The 25083-nt window shown below is 29.6% G+C and overlaps 3 protein-coding genes across 3 annotated transcripts; 1 reads left to right on the top strand and 2 right to left on the bottom strand.

The window, feature by feature from the left end:
• Positions 1-874: 874 nt before the first annotated feature.
• On the bottom strand, positions 875-12747 carry LOC124433232 (enhancer of polycomb homolog 1). The gene is made up of 12 exons (XM_046982996.1): positions 12455-12747; positions 11668-11717; positions 10913-11545; positions 9535-9673; positions 9154-9395; positions 8800-9056; positions 8585-8720; positions 8210-8512; positions 7818-7969; positions 7604-7738; positions 6532-7500; positions 875-6245 (listed from the first exon to the last, which is right to left on the bottom strand). The coding sequence occupies exons 3-12, from the start codon at positions 11063-11065 to the stop codon at positions 6128-6130; spliced, it is 2604 nt and encodes an 867-aa protein (XP_046838952.1). The 5' UTR covers positions 11066-11545; positions 11668-11717; positions 12455-12747; the 3' UTR covers positions 875-6127.
• On the top strand, positions 12134-13944 carry LOC124433233 (glyoxylate/hydroxypyruvate reductase A-like). Its single transcript, XM_046982997.1, has 4 exons — positions 12134-12417; positions 12770-13144; positions 13239-13603; positions 13687-13944. The coding sequence occupies exons 1-4, from the start codon at positions 12321-12323 to the stop codon at positions 13816-13818; spliced, it is 969 nt and encodes a 322-aa protein (XP_046838953.1). The 5' UTR covers positions 12134-12320; the 3' UTR covers positions 13819-13944.
• A 472-nt stretch (positions 13945-14416) lies between these two features.
• LOC124433028 (translin) lies at positions 14417-16298 on the bottom strand. Its single transcript, XM_046982522.1, has 5 exons — positions 16132-16298; positions 15644-15743; positions 15269-15484; positions 15114-15193; positions 14417-15032 (listed from the first exon to the last, which is right to left on the bottom strand). The coding sequence occupies exons 1-5, from the start codon at positions 16201-16203 to the stop codon at positions 14796-14798; spliced, it is 705 nt and encodes a 234-aa protein (XP_046838478.1). The 5' UTR covers positions 16204-16298; the 3' UTR covers positions 14417-14795.
• Positions 16299-25083: the final 8785 nt, after the last annotated feature.

Genomic DNA, 25083 nt, shown 5'->3' with positions numbered 1-25083 from the left:
ATTTTTGCTTTATATAAATAGTTTTTTCTATCACTTTTAAATAAAACAAAAGTTTACATTTCCCAGAAAATGAGATAGTATTGAAATTTATGAAACGAAATATCAAAATAATTATAATTCTTTTATAAAACTAATCGCTGGACTATTGTTCTCCATACGAAGATATAGTTGGTAGCAATGATATATTCTTGAAGTTTAAAAATTTCACGTGGTTTATATTATTGCTTTTTAGTAATAACATATCAGAAATAAATTTTTAGTAATAGCATATCAGAACAAATTAAAAAATTGTAATATAATGTGCATATAATGGATAAAATATTAATAATAATTATATAAATAAAACTCGTGTAAGATATGTAATGTAATAGGAAAAAATAACGTATTTAATATTTTAAATTTAAATATTTTCTCATTTTCTCTCTCTCTCTCTCTCTTTCTCTCTTCTGACACGTTGTAATATTTTATGCAGGAAAAATTCTACCGCTCTTTTTTGCATCATATTATTTTATTGTTAACGGAAAAACAAAAAAAAACTTTTACATAATAGTTAAATAATATTTACATAGTTTCATTTATTCCATAATAGTGTGTTAAGAATTTTTTATATTCACGCCTTTATCAGTTTTGTATATATTGATGCATTTATAATTTTAAACACACAATTACGGTAAACAGATAAAAGATGTAATTAAAATACTCTACAAGCTTTATTATTACTTTCTTAATATGTTAATAATCATGACAGTGATTATTAATTCTACATAAACTTACCTCTGTTTACCTTCGTTTTAGATAAAAATTAAAAAAGAGAAAAAAAGAGAATTATTATATTTTGAACCTAGGTGGAATGGTTAAAAAAAAAAAAATTGTAAACCTGATATTATCAGAATTTATTTTGCAGTAATGTCTGCTTTACCAATTTTTATTTTGCAATATATACCAGTTCACTGTTTTTCCACTATCATTATAGTTGAAACATAACAATATACTTTCCCTTTAAGAGGAGAAGCTTTGCATTTTGCAATATAAAGAAAAAAAAAGATAGTTCACTTTGAAGTAACATTTTGACATTGTACAGCATAGAAAGCGTACATAATGCAGTATAAATAGAATAGGCAAAGGAAACAGGCGTAAGACCTATTGACGTGGATATGCAAAAAATTTAATCTATAGCAAAATTCATCCTAGTATATCCCATTTTCTCTCTTTGTCTTTCTCTCTCTCTCTCTCTCTCTCTCTCTCTCTCTCTCTCTCTCTCTCTCTCTCTCTCTCTCTCTCTCTCTCTCTCTCTCTCTCTCTCTCTCTCACATTCTCTCATTTACTCTCTCATTCATTCTCTCCCTCCGTTTTTCTGCTGCTGTTTGTTGTGTATATGTGTACATATACATATATGTAATCATAAATCTGTACATACAAATACAACATACATTAATATATTCACATATATAAATATATTAATGCATTGTATCTTTATGTCTAGTCTCATAATTAAACATATGTATGTGAATATGTACAAGAATTGGTATGTTTATGGTTATGCCAATTTTTAAGAGTTACACAATTATAGTATATTTAATAGTCAAAATGCAACCCGTAAATTGACTTATATACATTCAATTAGTTACATTGCCTACTAGAGTCAAGTGTTAATCACAATACTTATGCATATTAATACTAAACAATAGTTAAGTTTCAATCTCTATACATACTTCGTAGGAAATATAACTCAGCTATCTAATAACACCTCAACCTTAATGCTATTATACGGAGTAAAAATTGAAAAATAATAAAATTATTAATTTAAATTTATGTATGATAAAGTCACTTAATTTAGTTGCCTCTAGAAATGTACAATTAGTACTGATTTGTCTTAAAGAATATTATAAACATTTTGTATTACTGAAAATTTAAAAATATAATGTATTATTACGTTCCGTATTATTTGTACTAAATATGTAATTGTATTATGTTTGAACTTATCAAGGTTACTTCGTATATGTACATATATAGAAAGAGGTGTTAACAGATAGTATGAGCACAAATGTTTATGTTGAAGAATAAGTTGAAAGTTGTCTGGAATAAATTTTCTAAATACATAGATTTTTCTTTTACATCCTCCAACCATACATTTTTGAGAAGAATTCTCTATACACTTGACAAACTTTTGTTCAAAGCAGAGCTTTGGTAGGAGAGACTTTCCAATAAAATCTTCCTGTCGCACAGCGACATAGAAGTTCTACTGTATTCACAGAATAAAATTTTACATATATATATATATATACATATATATACATATACATATATACATATATATATGTGTAATATATATACATATATATACATACATACATATATATACATATATATGTATATATATATGTGTACTATATATATATATATAGTGGATACACTGCACTTTGACGCCTGTCTGCATTATTATAGAAGTCAATGCGTAAAATTTTTGGAACTTCTCCTCAGGTAGTTTAACTATAAGTTCCTTTTTTCATATAATTGTGTTTGTATGAATTGGTTAATAACTTCATCCGATCGCTCTGTAAAGTTGCATTGATTTGGCTTATATCTAAGTAATAATATTACTATTATATATCTTGTCAATGCAGCGAATTGGGAACACGATATTTCACGATTTTATATGGCCAACCAAAACAATTTTTATAAAATAGGTAACTTTTTAATGAAACGAAAAAGTAGCTTATTCATATTATATTTATTTATAAATTTAATGAATAATTGTTTAATTTTTGTTCAATTAAACAATTTGGTTAGCCTTGGATTAGTGAAATTTCGTGTTTACCAAACCAGAAATATAAAGCAAACTCAGTCTTTGGTTTGAGCGATCAAACTTCGATAATTCTTGATGTTTTATTATTCAAAGATACTATTGGGTAAATGTAACATTAATAAATTTTATATAAAAATCCATGTACCACTATATTTCGTTTAAAGCGTTTCAACTAAATAAACAAATTATTTTTTACAAGAATCTTTTTGGATAGTTCTCCAAACATCACTTGATCTTCTCATAAATTCATTTAGCAGAAGATTCCCAACATATAATGATAAATTTAAATGTAAAAGTAAATGCCAAAAATTGACAAGGAATTAATGGTATTACTAATATACCATGTACAGATAAGGATGTGAAAAAGAATAGAATCTTCATGCTTAATGATAAATTTGAGAAAAGCGAGAGAAATAATCATGTTTCTAAAATGTATGTACAAATATGGAGCAGAAATTAAATTTTAGAAAATATTAGATAATATTATAGGCAAGTGTTCTTTTACAAAATAATAAGTTCTATCCAGGATAAAATTTCTTTATTACTCCTTCTCTAAAATTGTTTTGAATTCATAAATTTTTCATACACATCGCTGTGTGCCTACCACAACAACATTAATTACAATTATTTAGTTAATTACCTAAAAGTAAGAGATACAGTAAGCGTAATTATTTTTATATGTACAATATATCTTTTTTTGTTTGTTTCTTATTATGATTTTAAGAAGTCTCCCTACAATTTGAAACATTTGCACCATAATCATACTTCCTGTCTTGCGTTACGGCTGGCACTAAGCATTTTCATTGTCCATTGAGAAAAAACAATATTTAAACATGTGTAAAGTTTATGATATTATTTGACATATATTTTTATATTTTTAATAATGATAAATTATTAGTTGAGCAATGGCCTATATTTTGCATAAATTGCTTTGAATTTGAATTATCACAATATTTTTTACGATATCATAAAATACAGTGTTATTTGATTTTACACAAGATTACATAGTGAACATTGTTACAATTATGAGTTGAGAAATATAATAGCTTACTTTAAATTTCATTATGTTTTCAATATATTATATTGTTTTTTCTGAACATAATGAAAAAGTAAAGCTATAAACATATAAAAATGAATTTTGAAGAATAATCACATGCAAAGTAAATTATATTGTTAAAGTAGAAATGAAAGAGAATATAGAAATTAACTGATTCTCTGTCACTGTCACAATTATTGTTCCTTTTTTTTAAAAATTGTTACATCCGAAATAAAACATGTTTAATTGTATTCTTGTCCTTTATAAAAAATATTTGCCCTTAACATTTTATCTTGGTACATCAATAAAATTGTACATAAAGGGAGACAGTCATATAAAAGATGCTAAGAGGAAGAGAGAGCATCACAAATGTGTGATACATGGAAATTCAAGACTTTTTACCTATGCATTGGTATTCATAGGTAACAATTTTTCTTAACAAGAGTATACAGTTATTACATAGAAGAGATACATATAAATGATTGAAAGAAAAATTTCTATTTTTTGCAAATACATTATTTGGAAATAAATTTTTCTTTTGTAATTTCTCATACCTTGCTAATAGATGAATATCTGTTTGTTTGTGGGTCTAATTCAATATGTATGTTTGCAATCACTAACATGAAGACTTACAAGTCTTTATATAGGTATTATAGAGATAACATTCTTTCACAATTTTGTGTAATACAAGCTCCTCAAACGCAACATTTGAATAAAATTAGACTCTACTTATTTTTTGATATAATCTGTTGTGATCTAGTAATACAAAAAATCATACATATATAATATATTCACCAATCATGCATCTTGCATACAAAGATATTTAATGTTCTTTGAAATTACCTGATAGTAATAACTTTAATATTTCACAGCCTTCAAGCGTTTTAATATATTATGAGATATATAAAGAAACAACTTCTTTAAAACATGGTAGTCAAAACAAATCTATGTACAGTAATGAAGTAATTATGTAATGTAATAAAAAAATACATTATTCCTTTATCTGCTTCTAAATGGTATTTTAAATTGCAGTAAGTAGAATAAAATTATTATTTTTGGATTTATAATTGTACAAGTAATTACAAACTTTTTTATGAATGACGAACTTGTAGCAGAAATTGTGAAGAGATTATATATATTACACAATCTAAGGAAATTATATTTTCTAATAAATTTGCACAAGATTTTATGTCAAGAATTTGTCATATATGCAAATTATTTATGAAACATATAAACTACTGATTGTTCTTACTTCTGTGGAGTTGTATTGTACTGCTCCTCACATCTGTTTTTAATGAATGCTGTGTTTGAGAAAGCTTGTGAGATAAGCAGTGATTATGAGATACATTTTAGTACTGCTTTTGTACACAAATAGAATTAACCGGATTGCAGAATTCTATTAGTTTCTATTAGCTTTAATAAATGACAATTTTTTTTGCACTGCATATAATCTTAGAGTATTGAACTCCCAAATAAAAAAAAAAAAAAAAAAAAAAAAAAGAAATAATAATAATAATAATAATAATAATAATAATAATAATAATAATAATAATAATCAATAACAATGTTATGATCCTTTGGAAACATATGTATAAATAAATAAATTATGTTTGTAATTTGTTATACTGGTACTGTTTCAATTTCGTAGCACTAATTAACTTAAGTGAATTTAACTTAATTCATTCTGACAGCATTTGTTTTACAAATTTTAATTATGATATATGAAGAAAAATGTGTCATTCTTTGTACAATCAATAAATACATATTTGTGTGCAAAGAAAAAGAAATTGTATATCGTAATTTGTTAAATATTCCTTCTTCATGTAAAAAGCATAGAAAATTACCACAGAAATTTTCATTAATTTTAGGGAACTGAATTTTTGAAATATAATTTCATTTTTTTTTTTTTTTTAAAATAACATGTATATTATGATATGATTATTAATTCATGATTTGCATAATACAGACCGACTGTTTGTTGATTCAGTAAGAAAAGAAAAAAAAAAGAAATTAATTAAAATGTTTTTTTTTTTTTTTTCTTTTTTCAGGCCAGAGCTAAAGGCAATATTTTCTATAACATTTATACTATTCTGATAATCATAGTTTCGCCACAGAAGAGAACTGATCAAAACAATTTTGCAATTGTACTCAGCCGTACCACTTTTTTGTTTGCTTTAAACAATACATCAATATCCACTTCCCATAGTCAGGCAGACATGGGCAAGATAAAGTTAGCAAAGCCCCCGATAACGCGTTGGTAGCAACAGGGGTGCCAATAGTAGGCATCATGTCACTTCCATTGCCAATGAATTAGTTTTATTTGCCCGGACAAGTTGTTGCTGTTGTGATTTGGTCTCACAGGGTGAATTTTCCACTCCATCCACCTCCAGATTCAAACTTTCACTATAAAACATAGTAGGAGTAATCTAGCATATATATTGAATACTTTATACACATTTAATTTGTCTTTAAAGATAATAATTATTATCACATATAAATAAATAAATGAATCAACATATTTCAATTTATAATCAATCTAATATAGTTGATTGAAAAGAATTTCATTTATTGAAATTCTTTTCAATAAATGAAATGAATTCTTTCAAGGCTAAAAAATGTATTATATTAAGAATTATATTAGAATAAGAAAATTGTAATAAATTATTTAACAAGATAGATAAATGCTTACCTATTACTATTAAGCGTAATTTCCCCGGACGTTGGGATTTGTTGTGCCTGACTCTGTGTTTGTTGCTGTTGTTGTCTTGCAATACTTGCTAATTTACTTTGCGTGATAAGGCCAGGCAACAGATTGGACGGCGGATGTTTCTGTGGTAGAACTATTGTCGGCTGATTGTTCACAACATGAGTACTGTTTGGCAGATTATTTGAGTTGCTTATATGTGATAAAGGCCCATTTTGATGGCCATTACCAAAGTTTGTAATGGTACCACTAGGTGTGGTGGCTGCACTAAACACTCTAACTCCTGCACTTCCACCACTGCCACAATTACCGCCATTTCTATTATTTGTTGGACTAGTCAGAGATTTAGATAATATAGAAGCAGCGTTACTGTTATAAGGTAATTGTCTGTGTTGTCTGGACTGGTAATTCGACTGTGTTTCTATCGCAATACTCGTACATTGCGTTGATACGGTACTCAGTGTCGTCGCTTGATTGGTCACACACGAAGAGGACGACGGGATTGAAGAACTTGAAGTATTTACAACACTAGAACCACCACCACTGCACTGAGGTCGGTTCTGTTGTGTCACAGGCTGTGCAAACACATTGCTGCATAATGGTGTCACTACAAAATGTGAGCTGCCCAGCTCGTCTGTCCGCAAATCGCTGGAGCTATTGTCCGACAACCCACTAACGCACGCACTACCGTTAACACTTGCTACCGCAAGATCAAAGTCCGATAGAGCATCTACTGAGAAGTAATCTGCAATGTTAAATTCCGAAGTAAATGGTGGCTCGTCACCCACACGTTCGGGTTCCACTTCCACACATATCGACGTTGCTTCGGGTGGGAATGGATATGGAAGTGGTTTCGATGGAGACAACACTGGTTCTACATCTGAGTCTGTATCACTACTTTCCTCACTTGGACTGTGCACTGACTCAGGTGGAGTCTTTGGTCGAAAGTGTAGCCTAATTTGAACAATTGTTAATAGATATTAATTAACATATATAGTTGCAACAAAGAGGATATTGTACTAGTCATTATATGAATTGGCAATTGGCAAGCTCGTACCATTCTTTCTTGACAGGTGTACTATTTGTGGCAGTTGTATTTGAGTCCGAAGCCTCACGTTTTGGTTCGTGTATCGTAAAATCTAAAGAAGACCACATGTCATCCAAATCTGAAGAGCAGCGGTCTAGTATAACTCTGTAATGTATTGTATAAATAAATATTAAAAAAAAGAAACAAAATGGCTATCTACTTAAATGAATCACTAAATCAGTACCTGCCACCCCGACCAAGTCTTCTTCTAGCAAGACCAATACATTTAGGTACTGGTTTACTAATGCTGGTGAGGGCAAACCTATACTTCTTATCAGCCAAACCTCCTTCATGTTTGTCACACCAAGGCCAATTTCCAAATCCACCTAATACGGGCTGCAAAGAGAAAAGCTCTATATCTACAATCCTGAAAAAATGAACATTAAAACTGTTTCCATACTTAAGAAAAGAACTTCTTGTTTTCATTACCACCCTTGCAAGAACGTTGCAAGGAAAAACTGATTTTTAAATAAATTCATAAATTAATAATTGTGAATAGCATGTAATATAATGTAAAATACATAACATGAAATTTCGAATACTTTTATAATCTTCAAGATAATATATCATACTTACAGGTAGATAAGTGCTATTTCTATTTCGTCGAAAGGCAAATTGACCTTCATCAGCAGTATCCTCATCATCTCTATCAGAAGAAAGAGAAGGTTGAGAATGAGAATGTGATGGAAGGGGACTGTCTTCATCCGAACTTAGTAGAGGGTCCAGCCCACTTCCAAGAACTCCTGTCCGATTTCCTCGACCTCCTCCACTGCCTGTTCCACCACGTATACCAGTTTCATCGAGGCTACCTCCTCTACTATCCGTTTTATGTTTTCGTTTTTTATATTGCCTCTTTTCTTTTCTAGCTACAACCTCATCCTAATGAAACAATAAGTATTTAATCATTAATTTTAAATGAAAACTGTATACTTCGATTATCTAATTACTCACTTTATTACAAACTTTATTCGCCCAATTTTGATGGACTCCAAATTGATTGGTGAAAAGTGGAGTGAACGCTGGTCTTGGAGTTTTTAATGCAGACACTTCCGCTAAAATTTGACCATTGAAATCTTGCGCTTGATACCTATATATTTAAAAATTTATTTATTTGAACATTAGATATAAAACAAAATAATAAATATGTCAATGATATAAGAACAGACCTCTTTTCATAAACTTCTATTGTAAGATGCAAATGTTCTCGTTTCGTTTTTTCCCTACGTTTGACCAGTTCGAGAAGAGTAACTGCCCTGCTAAGATCTCTACGTAACTTAAGCATTTTTTCATAACTTGTTTCATCGTTCTTACGAATCTTACGTGTTTGCATCTTTTCTGTTCTGCGTCTAAATGCTAAATAAGGATTGTTAGCAGCCGAACCAAGCCGATGTTCCGTTTTTACAGTCAATAATAAAGGATGTTGCTGCAAAGTATATAATATTTTATTAATTTTTTTTTTCTTAGTAATATTATTATTTCTATTAATATATCTCAAGCTGCAAAATATTGTAAAAGCTTACTGTCTTAAGTCGTTTGTTTAACCAATAATCAAAAACTGCAATAATAAGATCATCATCCTCTTTTAAGAGTGCTTTAGCTTCATTAAGGGTAACTACAGTTTGGCCTGAACTCTTTTCTAAACGATCCATCATCTCTTCAAATTGAAGTGGAGTTAGATCCATTTTGCGACTTTGAACAGCAACCCATTTTTCATCTTCTGAATCCATATCATAGTCTGGTATGTCTTGCTCCATTGCAAAGGCTGTGAATAAAAATTGTAAGTTTGATTGTATCTTACTTTATAAATATTATAATAAATTGTAAAAAATAAAACATGATTTATGTACACAAGCTTATAAATACACACATATATGCATGCATATAAATTCATGCATACTTACGCTGCATATGTATAAGTTGACGAGGCAACTTGTAATCAGCAGGATATATTTTGTCATAAGCTTCAACGTCTGCCAAGTCAGTTACTTCAGGGGTAGGAATGATTAAACCCGTGCATATTGCCCTTTGAAGATGATGTTCCTTCAAATAAAAAATGTAAATATGTATGCACAAATATAATATAATATATAGATATTACATTTAAAACATATTATTTGTACACAAAATTTTTAATATGTTATTTCCGATATGTTATAATTTGTTAAGAATAATATGTTGTTTACAAATAATATGTATTTGTTTACATATTATTTACATTATTTATAAGAAGTAGAAAAGTTTCTATAATACAGAAAAAATTATGATATATCCAAATATTAACTCTTCTCAAAAAAAGATTAAATAAAAACGTTTGATTTAAATGGATTTATCACCTTATGTACTATTATTATGAATGTATAAAGGTATATGAATATGTATACATATTGTTATGTATTTCATGTATATTACTTGAAAATATTATTGCAATTAAAAACTGTATTGTTCAATAATATAAATGTAATCAACTAAAATTAAAGTGACTTAAAGTTTATATATGACAGATACGTTTCACATCAGAACTTAAATATTTTTTCCATATAATTTATCTATCTATACTTTTATAAATTATGCTAAATAATCATACTAAACATTGATATTAGTTAACATCAAAAATATATAACAGAACTTTATTCGTTACATATACCAATCTTCATAAATAACTTCTTAATTTATGATAATATCTTTTATACAAAATAGTTTATTGCATAAAAACTGATTCATTTATATTATAAAACTCTAGGATAGAATTTATCTTTATTGCTTTTGAAATCTTATTAAATTATTATATAAATAAAATGTAATGTTCAAGTTACAGAAATAATAATAGAAGGAATGAGTATTTTGCTGATTAAATAAAACAGATCTATGTACAAATTGTTTCTATATTTTAATAATATGTAAGATAATAAACTAACAAGGAAAAGGTGAAAAATTTCTAAATGAACTATTTGAAAATAATAAATTAAAGAAGTATTTAAATTATAGTGAAAACAAGTATTCATATCAGTATCATCTATATTGGTAATGTTATTTTATAGAAAGTATTGTGTGACAACTGTCAAATCATAGAAAGGTAGAAATGTAGATGTTCTTAGCACATAAAAAGCTTTGAAAAATAGATAAACAATAACGAATAAAAGGTAAAAAGTTGAAATTTCTAATGAAAGAAGAGAAGAACGATCTCAAATGCCATCTGGCGGTTGTTTATGAAAACAACATCGAATGTAAGATGGCCGTCGTGGAAAACATACTGGAACGAGGGCTGGACGGTCAACTTACGCATTCCTCCTCCTTTTCCATGCCGCTGGGCATTTGGGGCACTGCGCGATTAATGGCCGAATAATCTGGCAAATCTGGCAATTCTTCAGCCATATAGATCGGCATTGGCTTAGAGACGTCCAGGGCGCGAGCCCTGAACGACAGCTTGCTCATCTTGAGGCGAGTGACTCTCGCGTGTTGACAACCAAATTGGCTGCTCGAACCGTGAGGCCAGTCGGGTCGGCTCGGGCCTCGGGCTTACGGAACGTGAATTTAATTGGGCCTGTTTAGGGGCCCAGAGGCCGTATTACCCGGCACAGAGAGCGCTCAGGGCCTCATCGTTCTCCGGCCATCGCGCTGGAACACGGTCACTCAGTCACCAAACGAAATATATCACTTTGAAAACATGTTTGCGTGACACGGTCCCTGCTCAAAGCCATCATGGCCGACGCACAGCCATTTAACACGTTCAGCCCAAACAGTTCCGCGATTCGACGTGAGTCGCGCGGGAATCGGCCCGTCGAAATCTACGCGTCTATTGGAGGTGCGCTCAGTCTTAAGCCGGATTCGCATTCACAACAATCGCAAATGGATCGTAGCTCTGGCTGCGCGCGATCGTAATTTTACATCCGCATCATGGCCGCCTGCGCTCAGCTTTGAATACAAAAGAAAAAAATACATACGTATAATACATGTTTTATGTAGTACGTCGTTCAATGCTTTATTTTTTTTTTCTTTTTTACTTTCACTATATCCGTATCACAGTAGCTTCTTACTTAACAAAAAATTCGACAGCTTCCTTCTTCGTACGATACACCTTTTCACTCTGTAACGATAATATTCTTATGTTAAGTTTTTTCTTTCTTTTTCTTTTTTGTTTCATCACAAATGTAAACCAAGATAATCTAAGTATCAATCCCCATTATCACTTTGTTAATCTTTGAAATAATTAACGAAATATAATAAAATTTATTTTCTTTGTGTTACCATTATTCCGTAATTACAAATGTTATGAGAAAAACGAGACATCCTACTTTTTTCCATAAATTTTCAATCACTTTTAAAATTTTATTTTCAATCTAAATAATTTTGAAGGTTATACTTATGAAAGATGTTTGCTGGCCAATTTGTACAAAGATATCACAAATAAAAGCAATGTATTTTGTAAGATTCTATGAATAAATTCAAATTCGTTGTTCTTAGGTGGTGCGCATGTCTCAAGGAGTACGTGGATGTTTTGAACGTTTATGTATATTTTCTGATAAATTGTAAAAAAAATGAAAAAGTTTGTAATTCTATTACAATTGCTATTATATACTTTTATGTCAACGGAAATATAGTTCATGAAAGTTTTCGATCATTCATTAAATATCGCGTTTGACTTGCGTAGTTTTTTCAGGAAGGTGGAACACGCATTCGTGCATATGACATGGCGCAGGTTATCGCAGTTTTATCCACAATTCCAAAGTTATCACATCATCTTCGTGCACACCTTCCAAATTTAATTATCTACGATGTTTTGTCAGGTATTTAAACTATATCATGATTTTTATAACAACGTACCTTTGCACCTTGTTACGTTGTACGTGCGACGACAGCTCTTCCGAGCACGTGTCAAAATCTACGAAACACAGTAATCCACCAATCCACCACAATATGAAATTGCACATTCCCCCACTCTAAATTTACGCATGGCGGGAATCCATTTGCATTAAATTCAAATATTAACATTTCAAATTCTCCGATAACTTTATTTATATTAATCTATTTTTTCTTTTCTTTTCTTTTTCTTTATATTTTATATCCGTATGTCTTATATACGCTAATAAAACTTTTCATGTCGTTATATTTTGAGAAAAATAAATTGTATTTATTTAGAAAAAGACAATGCGTTATCGAAACTCAACAAGGCAGAAATAATGGTGGCTGATTGTGATTTATTAATACCATATTTGGGAAAATTACCAAAACTGCAGTGGGTACAATCAACGTGGGCAGGATTGGATAATTTAAATCCATTTATTCAAGATAAACAATTTGATTTTATTCTTTCACGTTTTTCTGATAAAAGTTTTGGTTTAGCAATGTCGGAATATGTAATAACACAAATTGTTAACTTTGAGCGAGATCAGAAACAGCAGTATGAAAATCAAAAAAATTCAGACTGGAAAACAGATGGTAAAATAAAAAATCATAGATTAATTCGTGACTTAAATATAGGCATTTTAGGATTGGGAAATATTGGAAAATTCAGTAAGAAAATATATTATTGCTTTTCCTATTTTCTACTTGATATTGAAACAATAAAGAGGATTTTGAACTAGATAGTAATTTATACTTCCTACAGTTGCACAACACTTAAAAATGTTTGGGGCTACAATTTGGGGAATGACACGCACTCCTTTAAAAGAACAATTGGACTACATAGATAAACATAGAACGACAGATCTATTATCAGATATATTAACAAACTGTGATTATATTATTAATGTATTACCTTCTACTAAAAATACTATTGGACTTTTAAATGGCACAATTCTAGAACATTGTAAAGATCATAATGTTGTATTTATTAATATTGGACGTGGAACAATTATTAAAGAATCAGATCTTTTAAATGCTTTGGAGCACAAGTGGATAAGTGCTGCAATTTTAGATGTTTTTCAAGAAGAACCATTACCAAAAAACAGTAAATTATGGAATTTATCAAATGTTAGAATAATTTATATAAATAAACATGCTTTATTCTATGAGACATCGATGCTTTCATAATTATTATTATTTGGTTTATATAGGTAATTATTTCACCACATATCTCTGGGGTGACACGTCCGCAAGATGTTGCTAATCAATTTGCAGAAAACTATATAAAATATAAAAATGGTGAATCTATACCAAACACTTTTAATTATCAAACAGGTTATTAATTATTTTCTATTAATTGTCGTGCGCATTTGTAATAAGAAAGACTCATATTATAGATTTGTAATCTATAAATATATTATATATACTCAAGAAAATAAATCAAATATTATACACTTGACAATTTTATATATTTAAATTTGTTATATTAAATAAATAGATAAATATATATATATATATATATATATATATATATATATATGTATATGTATATATATATATATATATATATATATATATATATATATATATATATACATACAATTTTTTAATTATTTATAAATTTATTATAAAACTTATGTATATAAAACACTATTAGATAAAAAAAATATTCATCACTACCAGATTAAATAAACATGATAATGACTAAAAATTGCTTATATCATTGATCATGTTTGATAATCTTTCTTGCAATACATTTTAAATAATCAACTATAATTTTTATATTCATTATAAAAACAACAAAATAATTATGTAAAATATATACTTACTTTTATATAAAATTTTTTAGAGAAAATTAAATAAAAAATTGTGATATACTAATATATAAATATATCATAGCAAATAATATATCTATCCTATATTAAAATAATTTATAAATTATCTCTGTGTAGGCCCTGTATTTGTTTAAGTTTTCTGTATATTAAATGTGGTTATAAAGCTACAAATGCATTAAAAATGAATACAATAAAAATAAATAAGAAATAAATTTTTCTTTCTTACATAACTTATTTTAAAACGCAGTCATTTTTTACGAAGTTTAGCTTAAAACACCTTAGGATATAAAAAAATGTGCCAGTTGCGGTATATTAACAATCGTTGACTGAATATACTACTGTACATGACAATTTACTGTATCATTATATACCTCACTATTTATATAAAAATTACAGCTACATTATTATAGCTATTTTTTTTTCTTTTTTTTTCATATATATGTCAAAACAACTTACTGTAAAATAGTCCAGATTAAGCGTACCACTTACTCAGTTTCTTGAGGACTTGGTGATGTGGTAGGTTTTAAACCACGAATACTAAGATCATAAACTACTTCTTCAATTTTCTTCACATCATACTTCAAAGCATCGAAACGTTTTCTTAGAGCGTCATTTTTTAAATTTAAAAGCCTAAAACCTGCATTTAGTTCATTTACAAATTTGGCTATTTCTATGGGCCGGTTGTAATCACCATTCGTAACACTATTTACAGCAAAGCGGCTCTACAAACATAGAATTAAAAGATTCATTAGAAAAATTCATTACCTATAAACTGAGAAATAGGTATATAATTATAAAGATACCAATTCTGCAGATAATTGAAGTAAACCCATCAGAAAGTCTTCTAAATCTAAATGAAAACCTTCTTCTCGATTATTTTTAACTGAAAGTATAAAAAAATTAAAACTCTGTAATGAAATATGAATTTTAAAGTGTAATTAAAATTTATAACACATACTTCCTAATATTTCAGCAACAGTTTCTTTAGTCACTAAAATCTTAACTTCTAAATATACTGTTAATGAAGCCAGGAAGCATAATCGTTGAGTGACAAAACGCCATTGGTCATTAAATCTATAATACTGATCCTTTGGAACAACTTCAGCAAGTTTTGCATATTGATTACGTACATCTTCAAATAATTCCCTAGCTTTTACACAATACTGTGAGACAACTGAAATAAAAAAAAACAATAGTTTAATTTTAAATTATTATTAATGTTTAATATTCAATTATTAACAATTATAATTGACTAGGTCAATCGAGTTATATCAGGTTTGCACATGTAATGTATTTGTCGTTGAACATAAAGTATTTTATACAAAAAACATACTTATATTTTCTTCCATAGTATTTTCATTATGAATATTTTGTAGTATCATCAGAATATCCCTGGCACTCTTCTCAATTTCCTTCACAATAACACGGATTTCCTTGCGTAAAAGAATTATTAATCTAATTATTATGAATCTGTATTATCGATTTAATTAATTAATTTGACTCATGATTTTCGTTTCCATTAGCAAATTTACCATTTCATACGTGAATAAATATTCATCTCAATGTAATAATATTGAAGAGGTCAACAATACTTTATGTATTTCAATATGAAATAATTTATACTGTATACTATTCGTAAAAAACCAATTATTTAAAAAAAAAAGGATATAATTTATAAAAGTTATTCTAAAAACTTGGGATGAACATCTCTTGATGTTCATAAATATTTGTATCCCAGGAAAACGTTTATAAATTGAGGACAAAAACTATACTTTTACATATAACCTAAAAAATTGGGATAAAAATGTAATTAATACAAACCTCGCGTAATTCTTGTTCGTTATTTAAATAATCTTGAAACGCATTAAAAATTTGTGACACCCCGTCCGCCATTTTTTTGTCAATACGTTTTAAATAAAAATATGCGAAATAATCAAGATACGAAATATCAGTACCAGGCTAAATCTTTAACAGAAAAATCTATTTTATTAAGCTTCGTATCGATCGTTAGTAAAGAATGATTCTCAGAGATGGCGTAACTATACACTTACTAGATTCTCATTTCCTCAAATTATCATTTTTAATCATTTATATTTTTTATCACATTTAATACATAAATAAATAAAAGAAGAGCAATATGTAAAAATTTTATAAATGAAAATTAAATATTAGTTAATACACATAGAAAAGTATCGCAAGTTTAAAAAAGGCACGTAAAAAATGATAATATTTTCCTTATTTATAGAAAATAACTTTACATATAATATTTTTATATATGAACAATATTGTTTATTTAAAAATAAGGAAAAGAAAAGGTAAATTATTTGTTGTCTTTATTATTTCATTAAAAATTAATAATAATTTTTCAAATTTTAATACGGATGATACATAATCGTAACAGAGAAAAAAAATTGATAAGACGAGAGTGATGTTATTATCTTAACGATCCTAGATAAAAAATGAAAAGTAAAGATTTTTCACAAGAGATAGAAAAGGCGCGAACGTTGCTATTCGCGCGTTTGGATGCATCTACAATCTTGCAAACGTTGCTGACCTTCCTACTCTTGACTCTGCGAAACGTGTGTCTTGTAAGAGACAGAGAAAGACAGAGAAAGATAGACAAAGAAAGAGAGAGAGATAGAGAAAGAGAGAAAGAAAGAGAAAGAGAGCATGAAAGAGAGGAATAAAGAGGGGAATAAACAGGGGAATAAAGAGGGGAAGGAAGAAGGAGAGAAGGTTTGTAAGCACGAACGCCGTTGCAAGGTCTTGCACGGTATATAAATAGAAACCAGTAGGTCCTGCTGCGAACTCGAGGAAGGTGGTTGGAATTCTACATGATGCCTCCTCTACGTAGGTCGTAGAGGATACCACGAGGATATCTGCGGGCGTGTCATTGATCCCAATACGCGTTCAAGCATCCGTGAAACTTGCTTTATGAAAAAAATTCACGCCCACGTTCGCCACGTTTGCAAGAGACGCGTCGATCGCTTCTAGCAAGAGCGATCTCAAGTACGTCTTGCAAATGCAAAGCCGGAAGTAAATGACAATTACGTATTTATTTCGCGTCATTTCATTTTTATATATAAAATTAAATGTTAAATTATATTAGCTATCATTTTATAGATAACTATTACGATTATTTAATTCTGACTGATGATGACTGTCTGATGATGTATTTTAATTCGTCCATTTTAAAAGTTTAATTTTTCGATCGAAATAATTTGTTCATTTTAATTTTTATTTGAATTATATCACTATAAGTTATATATCTTGCACGAATGAATTTAATTTTTCATTAAAAAAGACTGTAGGTCTAATTATATATAAAGGATCCGTTAAATGTGCATGTTTCGGGTGACAAGTAATCTTAATAAAATTCTGGTATCGCAAGATTCATCGTAAACTTTTGGTACCGTGCAATGGCGCGTACCTACTTGGTTGAGAGCGGACACTTGAAAGTATTTTTAGCCAGGGCGATCTTATCTTGGTAAGAAAATTACGAAGGCCTCAGGGCAGGACACACTTGTAAGAGCGTATTCTAAAGAAGACCTCGTTTGCTTGAAACACGTTCAACGGTACGGTGGTACCTACTCTTCGCGCGTCTGCCATTATAAATGGCCACTTCTTCGACCTATCGATTGGACCACTTCTCTCTTTTTGAATTGGAAATGCATTGAAATTGTGTAGGTAAATATAAATATAGAAAAAGAAGAAAAAATCTTTTTTACAGTCATTTGCAATTACAAAAATTTTCAAGGTATAATTACTGAACTATTAGCGGTTCAATATTTGTACGTTAAACCGGTAAGTATGCAAGTTTTGTACGAAGAGTACGAGTAAATATCGTAACATGACATCGAATGTGCACACAAGTGTTTTAACGTAAGGATAAAATTTGAGATGCTTTTCAACTGATCTTTAACACCTTTTCAATATGATAAACTCCGTTACATAAAGATTTTCTTAATAAATAACGAAGTAAAACTAGGATATCTTAAACATTAATAATTAATAATAAATCTTTTGGACTCGATTGGTTTTTATTTTCGAGTGGTATTGGTCGAATTTTGTGTCAACAGTTATCGAGCAAAATGTCCTTTCATCAAGGAGGAGGTCAAAGATACTTTCTTTTTTTCTCGATATAAATAAATTTACTCGCTTTATTGAATATAATGAATACTTTTGCGTCCATGATTAAAAGTCTTATTTGAAATCTTTGGAAGGAATGAACGCGTTACATGTATTTACATAGACGTATCTATCGACGACAAAATTTTAGATTTATAGTCTCTTAAATGCATAATCATTTTCATGAGAAAGAGAATTCATTTGCTTTCGTAGAAGATAAATAAAGGTAGGTTTAAAATAAAGGAAGCAAGTGGGCCTTTGGAAATTAACGAGCAAGCGTACATGCTATAAGCAAGCATACTCATTAACGTGGGGCATGTAATCATTAATTCCTCATACGACAATGACTTACGAACATACAAGAATATGTACCACGAAATGTCGGTAGATGTTACTGAGTTATATACCTGTATAACCATAATTAAGTGAACGATGATCGTTCGTACATTATTCTTGAAAATGATGCGATCTTACATAGCGGTTTCATATTCTCGACTACGCTCAACTCAGTATCCGTCAAAGGTCATCATTTTTTCCCGAGAACACCTTTCCAACCCGAACTTGTATATTTCGAAATTCACGAAATAATTGAAAAAGAAAAAAAAGGAAAAAAAAAAAAAGAAAAAAATGAACTTATCGACACTCGTACACGGAAAGATATTAAAGGACACAGTTTCTTTGAGCATGCTGTGTGACGGAGAACGAAACGAGCTGGTCGAAGAGCAACAGGTTTGACTCGCTGGACTAGTTAATAAATTATCGTAGGTTGCCGCCATCTCCATCTCCATCTCCATGAAAGAGTCGCGAATGAGAATTCGGAATACTAACCGAGTCGACCGCGAGTATCTCAACTTGTTGAAGAAAGATACGTACACCGAAGAGAAACCTTATTATTAAATCGATATATGCATATAAAATTACTTAACACAAAGACTATGAGATTTACACTATTGCAAGTAATTATAGTATCTAATTAGTAACAATAAAAGAAACAATGATAAAATTTCATGGGAGAGATAATCATTAAATGATATCTCGATTTTTATCATAATACTCATCTATTCTATTATCATGAGACATTACTGTAATAAGAAATTACAGATCACCCGTTAGAAAAATCTCTAAGGATGTATATATATATATATATAGGGTGAGGTAATAACTTTGATCACCTTGAATATCTTCATTCTTTTTAAAGATATGGTAAAATTTTGTTTACAAAAATCAAAGATGGCGATGTGATAGAAATAATAATTTTTTATATCATACGGATATATAAAAATCGACCGTTTTTTCTTTTTCTTTTTTTTTTATGGAATCATATGTTTTTCGATTGTATTGGTCGATCTAGCTCGACATTCTCATTAAAAAAAGTATTAACGCATATATATATATATATATATATATATATATATATATATATAAAAGAAATTCAAAGAATTATTAGTGTATTAATATTATGTTAATTTAGTATTAGAAGATATTTTAATGTAAATATTACTAAGAAACTATGTGCAGATATGACTAAAATGTAGTAAAAGTAATAATAAGTAAATAATAGTGGTAAGAAAGTGATGGTTTCTTAACTTACTTAACTACAATTATTCTACGCTCACTTTGCGCTTATCTTATACCATTATTATGCATAAGCGTAAGAATAATGATGTATGGTAAGCTAAGAAACCATCATTCTTTTACTACTACTATTTACTTACTACTACTACTCTTATTATATTTTAGTGACATTTACATATATTGCTTCTTAGCATAATTTTTTTGATATATATGAGTTAATAAACTTTTATAGAGAATGTATATTATATTCGAGTCGCATCGATCAATGCTATCAAGAACTTATTATTCCATTAAAAAACATTCAGTTGGCCTTCATATGTCCTTTACTTGTCCTTTATTTATCCACATATAAAAATATTATTTCTATTATATTATAGCTCTCTCAGTACCATACAATTTTTCTAAATAAAATTTCTTCATATCTATCAAAAGAACGGAGATAATCTAAATGATCAAAGTTATTGCCTCACCCTGTATATACACGTATAATATATACGGTGCGATTTCTCAGTGAGAACGAAAAAGGTGACAAATGGAATTCAAGCCGGCGCCCAAAATGCACGCCTGACAACATATCCTGGACCGCGAGGATTGTTTCTCTCCCCTTCCTCCCAGCACGTCCTCGAGGTAGATCGACGAGCACTATTCTGTCGTCCTAATTCCCGTAAAAATGTACGGGTAGGACCTGTAACAGAGATAGTTACCTAGTGTCGGCCTACTTATATATCCGTGAATGGCGCAAGCACGTGCATTAACTACATACAAACGCGAGTCGAGCGAGGTAAGCGGCCCGGTCGACAACGGCGACGTTCCGTTGTAGCTCATACGACCTTCATAAAAACTCGTCGATCGAAGATCGCCGAGAATGCCGAGTGATAACTCATCGTCGTCTACGGGGTGGCAAATAAAAAAGTGGATGTCTATTCTCGCCAAAGCGATTACTATTATGCCAACGATAAATGAAACCGAAACGAGCAATAAATAAAAAAAGAAAGATTGCAACGGGAAGAGAAGAAGAAGAGGGATCTGTAAATATATAAAAAAAAGGAGAGAATTTCTTATTCTATAGGTGTATATATATATATAATTATTTAGAAAAAAATTAAAGGAAGGAAGGATATATTGCAATTACCTAAAAATGATAGGTATATATATATGTATGTATGTATATATGTATGTACATATGTATGTATGTATTTAGTTATTATTCAGAAAAGAATTGAAAGAAGGAGGATATATCATAATTACTTGAAAATGATAAAGAACAAAATAGTGATCAGTAATAGTAATAATAATAATAATAATAATAATAATAATAATAATAATAATAATAATAATAATAATAATAATAATAATAATAATAATAATAATAATAATAATAATAATAATAATAATAATAATAATAATAATAATAATAATAATAATAATAATAATAATAATAATAATAATAATAATAATAATAATAATAATAATAATAATAATAATAATAATAATAATAATAATAACAATGCAATACATAGAAAAAAAATGCAATAAGAAAGATCGTAAATTTTTTTGTAAAAACCTTGACTCGGTTGCAAATGATTGTACTGCGTCTCGAGATAGTCTTCATCCGACCGTTCGACGTGAAACTAGATTTGGCAAAAAGGTTGCAAGCTATGGTGGCCTTCTTCTTTGTGACGAATCGCGGGAGGTGATGGTTAATTTGTGAAAGAAAAAGAGAGGAAGGAAAAGAGAGACAGAGAGAGAGAGAGAGAGAGAGAGAGAGAGAGAGAAAGAGAGAGAAAGAGAGAGAGAGAGAAGCACAGAGCGACTTGTAGGTTGAGCTTCTCCTTCTTTCCATCTTCCTCCCCCACCAGACGTTCCCATGGAAAGACGTTGGCCGGTCTCACGTGGTTTAACGCGCGCACATAGTAGAGATACGTATATATCGTGTGGGTTGCGCTCGCGAGCATACCTTGGCCTCCCGCGGTTCGATGGTTAGTGGTTAGTGCGCGCACAGGTTGCCGCGAGATCTGCGCGCAGAAGTTGCGCGTATTCTCCGTGACAACACGCGCGAGGACCAATCCGGTGTCGTTGGATCATATCGATCGCGGATCCGTGATTTTGTCTTTTACATCGGCGCTATTTTATCTTCGCACGCGACACGTCTACTTATTTTTGCAAACGAAGAAAAAAATAATAAAAGAAAAAGAGAAATAACAGAAAGAAAGAGAGAACAAATATTGTGAAAAAAGAAAGTACCTATGTACGATCGCGAGTACAAACGATGCGAGTAGAATGAAATTCATACTCTTTCGAATACGTGATACCGTAAGTTTGTTTGTTTCGTTTGAAAAAATATAACAGCCTTGGTTTTTTTCTTTTCTCTTTGTTTTGTTTTTGTTGTATTCGTAAATTATTGAGGATTGTTCTCAAAAAACAATCGTCTCAAATAATTCCCAAGAAAGGATTAACAATTGGTGTACTGATATAAATCCTTCCTTTTTGCGTCATAAGATTATCGCTATGTTTCTTTATTTATCTATCTATGAAACGAACTAATACTCTGTGAGATCCAGCTTCGCGAGTGTTTTTATTCGCTATGACGTCGTAAAATAAACGAGTTTCTTCCTTCTTCGTTTTCCTTTTGCTTTTTTCTCTCTCTTTGTATTTTTTTTCTCATTCCGCTCTCGATAGCAAAAGAATGTTATTACGTTTGAAAGATAATTAAAAAAGCAAGAGATATAATTTGTAGAATATCAGAAGTAAACAATATTAGTTATTTCTTTTTTATGCATATATTTTACATACTTGTATATTATACTTATTTACATAGTATGACATGTGTGTTGATACGCAACGCCAGGCAATCTTATATGCGGCCGTTAAAGTCTCCTTCGAGAAGAAGTAACGCATGACCGTGCATCGAAATCTCTTGATCGAAACATCGTCGTTCAACGAATTCTCCTTTTCTTCGTCTAAAAAACTCTATATCGTCGTATTTTTCGAATTATTTAGTGACAAAATAGGATTTTTTCTTTTTTGTATTAGAAATGATATTCGTCCATGATTCTTTTAAAAATATCATTTATCGATAACTTTCATTAATAAGATAAAATATACATTCTTAAAGTTTTCCGCCGATCAATCTTACCGTGCCTATTACTTATATATTGTTTTCTCTCATTTGCTTTTTTTTTGTCTACTTCATTTCTATCAAAACTTTCTAAAGAGGTATCCTGTAATCAGTGACGTAATAAAAAAAAATCAAAAGCAGTGCAAGAAACGGATTAATAATAGCTAAAGTAGTTTATAATATGAGTGAAAGCAAAAAGAAGTTAAAGAAAGAAGAGAAAAAGTATTCCTAGAGGAAAGAGACCTTCATATTACGACTAGTACTACCACCAGTGCCACGAGAGAGGCGGGCGCATACCTAGTGATTTGAATACCAAATCAACCTCTCTTGTGCAATTCCTTTAGCTTTTTTTATTCCTTGTCCGTACGACCTTTTAACATTTACCTGCGTGCTTTGCGTATTTTTAGGCATGACACAATTTCCTTGCGATCCAAACCGACTAACCTCTGCTATAAAAACCAATTTTTAAATCTAATCAACAAAAACCTCATCACGTGATTAATATTATCATTGCAAATATATTTACATTTTCATCAATTATTTCATCAATTTTGCATATTATTTTATCCTAAACGTTTTTTAAAACTTCAGTAAATGCATTTCGCTAGTCTGTTAAACAAAGCTAACCGAAAATTACGTATTCGAAAGATAATTAAAAAAAAGAAAAAAAAAAAAGTAAAAAAAAATCGTTTCGTAAAGTGCTATAAAGTGCTTCCTTTTTATGCTCTTCATATATATAGAAGAGAGATTCAACGAATATCTGTACATAAATCTAACGAATATATACCTAAAGCTAATTTGCAAAATATACTAAAGGAGTGAAAAAAAGCACCGAGTAATTTGATTTAGCCTCTCCTAGGCTTTGTCTGTATGCGAAGGACAGAGACATAGCCTAGAATAGGTTAGGTCAGGGCTCGTTCGACACGGTCATCTTCGCTTCGTATGTTGAAGACACGCCCAAGGTCAAGGACAAACTCAAGGTCAATGCACAATCGTCGACAACTAATCCACAAAACATTAAATAAGGTGTTGTGGTATATACGCGCAGGCGTACATTTTTTTCTTTTTTTTATCTCACGAATATTTGCTATAACTAAACATTAATTTTATAATTTTACAACAATGAATCATATAATCTACTCTGATCGATTTAAATATCTATTATAATCATAAGTTTCTCTAACTTGCATAAATTAAAATGAATTCAACTGATGAATTTTAACTTACGGAAGTAATAAAATCATGACAAGAATTTTATACAATCGCCGTATATGCGATTCTCGTTTGTATAATAGCATTGAGACAGTGTTTGATGTAAGTGGCGCTATCTGTAAACATTTGCATCGTAAAAGTGTTCCATATAGAAATTTATATTACCGACGATGATATAAAAAAGTTTCTAGCTTATCGACTTGGCATTTTCACTACATGAGAATAATTAAAATTTATTAATACTTATTTTGTAATTAAAAAAGACTGGAAAATCAAAATAAGCATACAACTTGATAAGATGTAATTAAATTTTATCGATGATAAAGACGGTAAATATTACAAATAATTAACTATATAAAAGTATTTTATATATGCATTTTTCTTTTCTTTGTTTTCTTTTTTGATAAAATAAATGTTTAAAGATAATTAATGTCACGCCATTTGTAAAACCCCATATATACACAATGGTGATAAACATTAACAATATTATAAATCAATTAGTTGCCATATTTATAAGGATAATATTTTCCATAATGGCGTCGGCCATTTAAAATATCATTACTCTTTTAGAAGTATATTTATTGTAATTAAATTGCTTTATTTCAAAACATATATATATATATATATATATATATATATATATATATATATATATATATATATATATATATATATATATATATATATAGAATCAATGCAGAAATAAAAATTGTGCAATTGTTTAAGAAAAACAAATAGCA

This window comes from Vespa crabro, chromosome 2 (genome assembly GCF_910589235.1).
Source record: "Vespa crabro chromosome 2, iyVesCrab1.2, whole genome shotgun sequence".
NCBI lineage: Eukaryota > Metazoa > Arthropoda > Insecta > Hymenoptera > Vespidae > Vespa > Vespa crabro.
Note: the sequence above shows the minus strand (reverse complement) of the source record. Positions and strands in the feature narration are given on the sequence as shown.